The sequence below is a fragment of the Echinococcus granulosus genome (assembly GCF_000524195.1).
Source record: "Echinococcus granulosus chromosome Unknown EG_S00003, whole genome shotgun sequence".
NCBI lineage: Eukaryota > Metazoa > Platyhelminthes > Cestoda > Cyclophyllidea > Taeniidae > Echinococcus > Echinococcus granulosus.
In genome coordinates this window covers 2,870,282-2,880,410 of record NW_020170383.1, presented here as the reverse complement: position 1 = coordinate 2,880,410, position 10,129 = coordinate 2,870,282, and the positions used below count along the sequence as shown (strand labels likewise).

The following is a 10,129-nucleotide window of genomic DNA, read 5'->3' as shown; positions in this document are numbered from 1 at the left end:
ATATACAATTAAAGTATTATATGCACCCCCCTTCGTGGACCTCCGCGTCGGACATCACAACATAGCCGGTGCTGTTAGAAAAACACCTACGAACCAACCACGTCAGTCATCGAATTTGTGTGCAACTGAGACGATATATGACCGCAAGTCACCGATTGCACTTGGCAATCCGACTGGACTTGGAGTTTTACCTATTTGTAAACTGTATTGGTAGAGGGAGAATGTGCCGGAAGAGTCGTTGTTATAAAGGACAGGGTTTTATCTAGTTTCGTGGGGAATAGGTTTCGCGTCTATTCTCCGCCGCCACGTTGTTCTCACTTCTGTGCTGACCAGCCATATCTGGGTTCTCTGCAGCTGGTATAGAGGTGGAGGGATTGTCACGCATTCACTTAATTAACATTTTCCTAGAGGTACTGTGGGCAGCTCCTCAACGAACTTTTTTTAGATGGTTAATAATACTCCTGCTGAAGGTAGACGTCATTTTCAACACTTCCTTTGGGAGTCGTCACAGATTCTCCCATCCATAGCGTACGTCCTTCCTCCGTCACATTAATGGTTAGCATTTAGGAATAGGAGTCAGGGTAAGGCCTCTGGATTCTCCTGAAGGTAAAAGAATAAGTAACACGAGGGTAGAATATGTACTATTGATTTAGAGAAGAGTTGAGGAGCTATGAACATAGCCCAGCCGCCTAGAGGAAGCACAGTGACCGGGGCCTCAAGTGCCCGCGTAACCTAAACGGGAGTTAAACAAAAAAAGTATTACGTTATGAGTTAAAAGGGGAATAATTGAGACACACTTAACGGTATGTTGGATTGCGCTTGGCAAACACACTAAGAGTGGTCTCTTAATTGAACACAAAAAACACAAACAGTCGTTTGGTGCATTTTAAATCCTTACGACTAACATAAGAACAAACTGTGGAACTAACGGCGCATGCAGCATGGGGAGCTACTGTTCGATTTAGTGACATGGATAATTAGGCGGTGCATCATTTTGGTAAAATTCCTATAGGTCATTCCATATCATAGCCTACCACGATAATTTGCGTGTTATTTAGTGCTCTTTCAAGTCAAACTGTAGGTCAGTACCTGATACCTAAGAAAAGAATCTCAGTTCGAACTAAAAATGAAACACCTTCAGTAATAGTTATTTTTACCTTTTCTTAGAGGTATGCCTTTAAATGATCCGTGACATCTTTATTACCTTCTTCCATACGCAGCTTAACTAATCAACCCCTACTTAAAATACTATCCAGACAAATCTTTCGGGTCTTACCTTCAATTAGTTCATTAAGGGTTTTTACGCAATTCAAAGGAGCAAAATTCGATAGCGTGTTTTGGTTTTTAATGGCCTATTTCCTGTTTTCCAATAAGATTATTAAAAACGTCTTTAAGACATTACAGACGAAGTATTTTGCTTAAAACGAACGGCAAAAAATTGTCTCACTCATGGAATGCTAGTTCAGGCTTTGCAATAAACTTCATTCAAATAAGAGATCGTGAACTTTCTCATCAATCCGTGTAGGAGAGTGAGAATAATTCGTTATGAACCAACCGCATTTTTCCTTGCTTTGTGGGATAATTTGACACCTTCGTACAACTCGTACAGGCAGATTATCGAGAAAACAAAAAAAATCGAAAAATTTTTCTTTTTCCCCTTCATCACCTCTATTTGCCATCAACGTGAAACTGCTCTGATGTTGTAAATTGTGCTCATTAAAGCAGCACTTTTCAGTGGGATATCTGGACTGTATCTTTAAATGTTTAGTTATAGTTAGCAGTATGGTAGAGCAACTTTACATACTATCCCACAAATCAGACAAATACCTAAAATAAATGATTTTTTCACGGCAAAATAATCCAAAATATTGGGAAACACACAACTTTACATAGCCGTCACCACGCTTTGTATACACGTTTGACTATAGTTACTGTAATAGTGGCGCTCATAACACTAGCACAATACTTTATTGAAATAATAACGATCTTCATGAATACCATTCCGCTGTTTGTTCATCCCTAGATAATCCAAACAGACTACACTCCGACTGCATAAAGAATGTAGCGACAGAAAATGCATACTGAAATGAAGTACTAGTCGGTATCAAAGGGAGTATTTGGTCCCCGTAAATTCAGCGTCAAAGTGAATTCAGTGCAAATTAGACACAGTTAAAAATATATTCAAGAACCTACCTTTTACTTAAAATGCCTTGCAGTTTAAATAATCATTCTCTGCATTGGCGTGTTAAATCCACTTAAATGGTTTGCTAGTCTGAAGAGGTAGAAATATGTGAAAGCAGGGTCACATCGCTTTATACAGACGGTAAAAGGTGAAAAGTGAGCAGTGCTGCCCACTTTTTAGCTCTTCATTATGTTGGACTATTTGCTTCCCGCAACGGTAAAGGTAACCTTACTCTTAAAGATTATTAAAGTGAACCGTTCATTAACTTAAATGTTAGCAAGTGCAAAAATGTCCCTGACTTACTGCTCCTGCTAGCCGCTTTCCCCTTCATCTGAGTTAATCCTTGTTTAATGTATTGGCCCAAGTCCTCCAAAATACACAGCATACATAACTTACTTGTAAGGGTAATACATAGACTAAAATAAACCAATTTTTGATTGGAAAGATCTATCTAAACCTGATCGCGCCTTTTTGTATGCTTTGGCAGTTTCAGCCTCTGAATTTACTTATTTTTAGAAAGTAGTACGTCAGACCTCTCTGACAAAATAAAAATGCTAAGGTCTTTAGGTGGTGGCATCAAAATGGACTTCGTGAAACCCTATGAGTTTAAGTAAGCGGTGAAGAATGGTGAGATTGGTACTTCCAAGTATGCAAAATAAATAAAATTGAATTCCTTATGAAGTCGAAATGATCTCGATGCCCATCAATTAGGAATGTGAACAATCCCAAATCGGGGCGTCTGTTATGCAAATGGCACGAAGTATCCACAACGGGCATCAAATTTGTGTGCAAACCCTCAAGCCCAGGAAGTCGTTGGGTCTAAATGCATTCGCAGCTATGAAGCTACTAGAAGCAACATTGTGCACGCCCTATGCGAATGCCTTTATCGGTAGTGTGATAAATTTTACCACGTTTCGTTTCCATTATTTTGCTAAATAAATGTAAAATTTAGACCTAGTAGCAATCAAACGATGGTACAGAAATCGATCTTACCATGAATTTGCCTATTCAAACTCTATTCTAAATTTATATTCTCAGCGCATTCTCAGCTAGGTAAATACCAAATTTTTGGGTTATTTTGAACCTCACTTGGAGGAAATTTTTAAATTAACTTCAAGACTAAAGTCCATTGAACTGCATGACATGGGCCCTCTTGATAAAAACTTTTAGTTTCTATTTTGCGAAGTTTTGGCCAAATCTCAAGACTCCATATAAACAGTGGACAAAATATGCAAAGTGATGTTTGTCTTGGCCAACGAGTTCACGTATTTTCAACAGGTAAAGCAAATTTGGAAATTTTATGCATCCTAAACTTAACCTCATTTTCCAGTTCAATAAGTAGTGCGATCGTCCGCATCCCCAGAGTACATTCCCTCTCAGATTCTCCGAACGCTCAGAAATGTCGCGCTGTCTTCAATTTCCCTGATTGGTCAATATGACGTGCAGCTAGACTTTAAGTCACCATAAGGTCAGGGCCAATCAACTAGCCCAAATATGCGGGACTAGAACCGCCGTGTGTGGCTACGTTTGCGCGATTTGTACCTTCTGCTTGCTTATACCAGTCAGCAAATGAAGACGGACATTCTGAAGTCTGTCCCCGATTACCGCAGTTTGGGATCCTACACCGGTAAATCTCACGCACACAAGCACTAATGTTTATGAATTCATTTCTTGTAAAAAGTAATTGTGGAAACCGTACTTCACAACAAAAACTAATTAAGTTAATTCAGTTTGCTTTCACACATAATAAAATGCGGAATCTTTAAACTTTAGGGAGGACAGTGCACTTTGCTATTCAAGGACAATCCATTTATCACTCGTGACCATGTTAAGTTGCTTAAAATAGTCTTATTTCGTGGTGTATTTTTACCATTCTTTTAAAATAAATTACAGCACATAAAAGTTTTTCTCAGTTATGTAAGTTAACTAAACTGATTCTAGCAGCATTACAACTTAGCTCTGCATTGGTGTAAAATTTAGCACTGCTGACCAGCAATATCTTAATCTTCTACTTCCCTGAATGCTCTAATGTCTCAACGATGTGAATTGTTATCTCTCATTACTGATCAGACACTTTCATAATGGGAGCCTTAAAGGTGCTGCAAAGTTCCATCAACTGATAGCGCAATTTATTTCCATTAAATGGGAAAACGTAAATGTCCTCCGGTTAGACCAGCTTTATTATGGATATCGGCCGTTAAAGTGGGTTCCTGGAACTAAATTATGTTTTTACCAAACGTCTTGCCATTTAATTAAGATTTACTACCTTTACTGGCCTGGCTATTAAAAGGAAATTGATTTCTTGTATATTTCAAACCCTTCAAAGTAGTTAATTTGGGGTGAACAAGATTAAAGGTAACACGACGGACATCGGCGGGACCTGAAAAGCTTTAACTTGCAAGACGGTTGGAGAGGCCTCGTTTTTGTCTAGTTTACAACTGGGCATTATTGAGCCAATCAGAGTGTTAACCTTTTGTGCATTAAATTTATGGAAAGGTGATGGCAAATGTGAATAATATAGGTGTTGCGGCAAATTTGTTTGACATTCCCCACATTTTGAGTGCCCTTATTAGAATTCAGGCTATGCAAAACCACGTTAACCCTATGTCTTTTGAAAGAATGAAGGAGAACTAAAATGGACTCACCTACCGAACCCGACACTGTAAAGCAGTTATTTTGCCCTTTACTCATGCAGATTTCAAAGTAGACCGAAACTTATCCAAAAATTGTTCGCACTAGTCAAAAATTTGCTCGATCGTCGTCCATTGTTTTCCGTTATGTACCAGCTCACAATATACGGCGCTAGAGAAGTTGGTTTGAAACGGTTGCAGAAAGGAAGTATTCTTTTGCAATCTAAACAGATTAACTTAATCGTTAAATCAAGTATAGGAGGATAAAAGACAAATCGGTCCTGTATTTCACGGTTGTATGCATTTGTCTAGGTGTAAATCTTGTTGCAATAATGCTATTATTATTTTTAAAACCTCAGTCAATTAATCATTGAAGTGGTCGGTCTACACAATTGTTCATTCCGAAAAGTCCCGTACGTGATGGGCGAAATACCTTTAAACTATCTGCAAGCACTGGGTCCAAACTGTGGAAAATCTACGTTCGCCTTCTATTTTTTGCTTGATTTGGATCTACTCTTCGACAGAAAAGCAGGATCAGATGAACTCGACATCCTTAAAAATTAATGGAACATGCAATGGACCACTTAGGCCTCCACCATTGTACCTCCACCGGGCGACCTGGCCTTCAAGCCATGCCAGCAGCTCCAAGTCTTACTGCATGTTGCCAACATATATTCTGCCCTAGTATTATGCCTTCTTTCATCTTCAGAGAAGTCTTGGGGCTCTACAAGAATCGCTTCATTAAATACAATTGTATAAAGAAAATAAGTATATGGAGAAAAATTGTAGGTTCCGATTCATATCGCGAAATCTTGGCGAAATTTTACTCCTTCAACCATTTCGACAAAAGCAGTCTTCCAAAGTGGTCGACTTTCAAGATAATTTTAGCAGACAATTTTGTAGGCCCTTAAAAATTTTTCAAATACCTCGTCTGCAGTCTAACACAAGAACTATATTATTCAAGCACTATGTCTCTCGGAAAGAATTCACTTAGCTATTTAAAGCAACCGTGAATCCCCCTGACGATTTATTTATGCTGAACAAGTGTTATGCCCGTGCTTAGATGAGTCGGAATGCACCAGTTAATGTAAATAATTACTTCCAACAACACACTTTGCTTTATTAAGGGGGGTTCTAATTTTATGACATTTGTGTAAGATTTTCTCATTCAGAAAAGGTACAATTCCTTATTTAATAAAAATCCATGACCTCACTCTGAAGGAGGTATTTTCATCAGATAAAAAAATTGTTTTGCCGTTTTCCTGGCCTTTAATGCTGCTGAATCGAAGGTTTTCACCACGACGTAAAGTTGCCTATTGTTCTGATGCCTCTATGGCATGCTATAGTAGTCAACAATAGTTACCAATACCAACATGTAAAGAACTTGAGTAAACAACCTTCACCTACAGGGTAGGTGGTCTAGACTAGGGCAAGAGGATACGAAGATCGGTGAAAGGCACTGCACAAAAGGAAGGTGCGTGACCTTCACAACTTCGACCAAACATTAGCGCCCGTGGGTGCGTGTGTACAGGTGGGTCAGCCTTCACACACCCGAGGCCTGTCATTGGCGAGGTAATTGCTGTGTGCTGGTCGCCTCCGCGCTGCCTAATGTGCTTCGCCCGATGCAAAGACATTCGTGTGCTGCGGCTGCTGCTGATTCTGGTTACGCTTATTTGCCCTAGCACCATTTGCCTTGTTCGTGGGTCTGCGTATGTAGGCAGTCATTTGTGCCGGAGATTACAGTGGCGGTGTTGCTATCTGAACAGCCAACGCAATAACTAGGATTTCTACTGGTCCAAATCTCATCCCACAGCAATATAAGCAGTCTCAAAAGTGAGTATCTAAATTCGACGTTATTAATACACAACGAAAAAGCAACAAGACAATAGACCATCATGTATTGATAACTCGAAGTACGGTTGGCAGAAAATGTAAGGAATTTTGAAACTGAATAGCATATTTTCTACCTCTTAATGCAGAGTAAACCATGCTTGCAGGATGTGCAATCTGATCAGCTTTGAAATGGCATATTTTAGTCTGTCATGTCTACTCTATGTGCAGCTACTACGCTGTCCTCAAATATGCATAGGTGTATTGTGATTGGAAGTCTAAAAATAAATAGAGCTTGAGTAAGGACTCAAAGACAACAAAGGAAAAGAAGAAATTTCTATATACGTCCGATTTTATGTACTTAAATAATATGGGATGCATGTAAGCTCGCTAACATAAAACGATTTTCTTCGAACTGAGTCATGGGCATAGGGTAACCCCACTAGTTTAGATGGCGAACCTCGTGATCAATTTACGAGAGACTGGCGAATAACATAAATGACGTAGATAAAAAACGTATTCCCCACTAAAATAATCTAGATGCATAAATTTTTGATTCTCCTGAGCAACTTGAAACACATTTATCAGAGTTTTTTAATTGCAGAGTTTTATTAACCCCTTTTCTCTCATTCGTGATGGTCAAGGCAACAGTACCCGATTGTACCTAATATTAATATGAGTTACTTATGAATAAAAACTATGGAAGCAACACTCAAAACAGCTCAGATTATTTGTCTCACAAGTCCACTTTGAGTGCCGCACGCTCAGAGTTCATCCTCTTCATCCACTTAAAAAGTAATTTAAGCTACTGAACCACTTTCGACAAAAATCTAAGGGAATAGTTCATTCTTTTATTGGTTTGGAGTTGATGTGTATTTATTTGTTGGAAATCAAATTTTCCCACTGAAAGTAGCGTTTGTGCCTGTTCTGCGAATATCGCTTCATTATCGTATACAAATGCGATGTTATCGTGCTGGAGAAAACAATATGTAATTTTAATGGGGACCGCAGTTCCTGGTGTGCTGGCTTATAAATATGGGAAGTAAATTGGTCCGCGTGGCCTTTTCCAAACAACTACTTCGAAATTGTAAACATCGAATGCAAGTAAACGATTGTAATTGAAAGATTCGGTGAATATGGGAGAACAAAATGCGGTTTTCATGCCTTTTTTATTCTCCCATATGAACACTTGGAAAAATGAAATTCCAAAACTGGAGTTAGAAACATGTGATCAGGATTTAAAGATGTATACCTAGGTAATGAAAAATACATAGCTTATAAATTTGCGCCACACTCTTCGTTTTGAAGAAGTGTACTTCTAGATTACCAGAAAAAAATTCTTAAAATACGTTGGTGTGTTGACGAACCATTTCCAAAACACTTTTTAACTAAATTAAGAACGTGAATAATAAAGTAGGCAGAAGAAAGTGGTTTTCGAAATTGTATTTTTACATGGATATTGTGATACTTGAGATATATATTCACTGGAAGCAAAGCTATGTTACGTTGGTGAGAAAGTGGTATCAAAGCCGCAAGCTCTACAAGGCGTAAATATTTACAAACAACACTATGAAGAACTCGCCTCTTGAGTTCTTCAAACGGGAGGCGTTGAAAGCTCACAGAGGCGAGAGCTACCGTGGAGCTTTGTATTCCCAATCCCCCAAGAGGGTGAGCTGCATAAAGTAGTTCTCTTTGAGGTTATCCACCCCGTGTATTCGTGCGTGTGCGTGCGTGTGCGTACTTGCGCGTGTGTGTGTAGGATCACGGTTCTAAGGTCAAGTGTTGCAAAGCGGATATATTAGGTATCGGTGAGCATGCCCTAATTTCGGAAGTACACACTTCACCGGGTTCAGCTTCACTCCACCTATTGGCAAATAGATACAGGTAACTCACAGCACTCACTCCACCCCATCCAGCTAGTCTATACGGCGTAGAGGGGAAAGAACTCTTTTTTTGCTTTAATGGGCCTGAGGTAGTATGCAAAATCTAGTATTTCATATTATATATTTCAATGACACGAATTCTGTTTCTGCCATGTCCCTCTAGTGTACATTCCAGCGTTCCTAATGCAGTTTGCATTCTTATCTAATATGAATGTTTTAGTATTTTTAAATTCACAAAAAGCGGCGGTCTCGAATCCGCATTAATTGTCGATAATAAAAATAGTCGCTACACTTTTAAATAACTCTGGTTAATCCGGTGTGCAGTAGGTGATTCGCAGAATATGGACTGTCGTAAATTACGTTTGTAGAGCATCAGTCAAGGATTGAATTAATTTTTTTTTTACACCTTTTAGCATATACCATGCCTGGTCCTCATGTAAGAATTTGTTTGCCTATTTGCATTTCTTCGAGAAGTGTAAAATATTTTTATTTTGTCCTTTATTTCATATGCCAAAGAGTTTATTTCATCATAAAAATTGAAGAATTAATGACCGTTAAATGGACCCATAAGGCAAATCAGTTCTCTAACTAATTCTTTAGAAAATACATTTAAGCAGAAAGCAAAATGACTGTAATTAAATTCACAGACGTTTAAAAAACATCATGGCTTGTTCAATGATACCGAATACATTTCAGTCTTGTAATAGTCTTTGTTGATTAAGTATTGATGCGGATAGTTTTTGAAAAGCCACATCGCATTTTTGCTACAGAATGCAAATAACTTTTTGATTCGATTAGAAAATGGTGTTACAGTCAGTACTATATTATTCTAGAATGTCAGTTCATTGCAGGCCACAAAGTTGCTGAAATCACTAATTTTAAAATTTGAGCATTTTCTCTAATTATTTTGTTTACGAGAAGAGGATGTTGTTTCACCTTTCTAGCCGACACCTGATGAAGCTGCAATCAAGATTCAGGCAGTGTTTCGCGGATACAATGCACGAAAACACATTCGAGAGGAGAAGGAGCACATTAAGGAAGTATCCAAGCTGATGTCTCCGAATCAACCAGATCCAAACCTAGCACCAACGAAAATTCAAGCTACATTTCGCGGTTACCTGGCGCGCAAAGAGCTCGCCCAGGTGTCAAAACAGCCCGACGCCAAAGTTTCAGAGAAGCTGTCTCCCGACTTCACCAGCCTTGGACTAGACCAGAGGATGTGCGCGCAACGGGGACTCATCGACTTCTCTAATAAATCTAACCTGCAGGCAGCGAAAGATGAGAAGAGTTGCGACCAGGAGACAACTCGAATCAAGACTGTCTATCAGGTGCGCACGCATTTGGCACAGGAGGGGGGAAGCGGAGCAAGCAGTCCTTGCCTAAGCCCTTACCTCTCGGAGGACGAGGCAGCGACGAAGATCCAGGCTGCTTTCAGAGGTTACCAAGTGCGCAAGAACATGCGTGCTCAGACAGCACCGATTCCGCGCTACGCGGACCAGAAGTACGACGAGGCGGCACGAAAGATCCAGGCCACCTATCGCGGCTACCGAGTGAGAAAGGAGATTGGGAACCTGAAACGCCACCCCCAAGACGAGGAGTCGTGA

The 10,129-nt window shown here is 39.5% G+C and overlaps 1 protein-coding gene across 1 annotated transcript; it reads left to right on the top strand. All coding sequences in view use genetic code 11, as the record gives it.

The window, feature by feature from the left end:
• Window positions 1-8,211: 8,211 nt before the first annotated feature.
• Window positions 8,212-10,129, top strand: EGR_00992 (hypothetical protein; the record flags this gene model as incomplete). The annotated part of the gene is made up of 2 exons (XM_024490241.1): window positions 8,212-8,310; window positions 9,470-10,129. 2 exons carry the CDS (start codon window positions 8,212-8,214, stop codon window positions 10,127-10,129), a joined length of 759 nt encoding a protein of 252 aa, XP_024355644.1.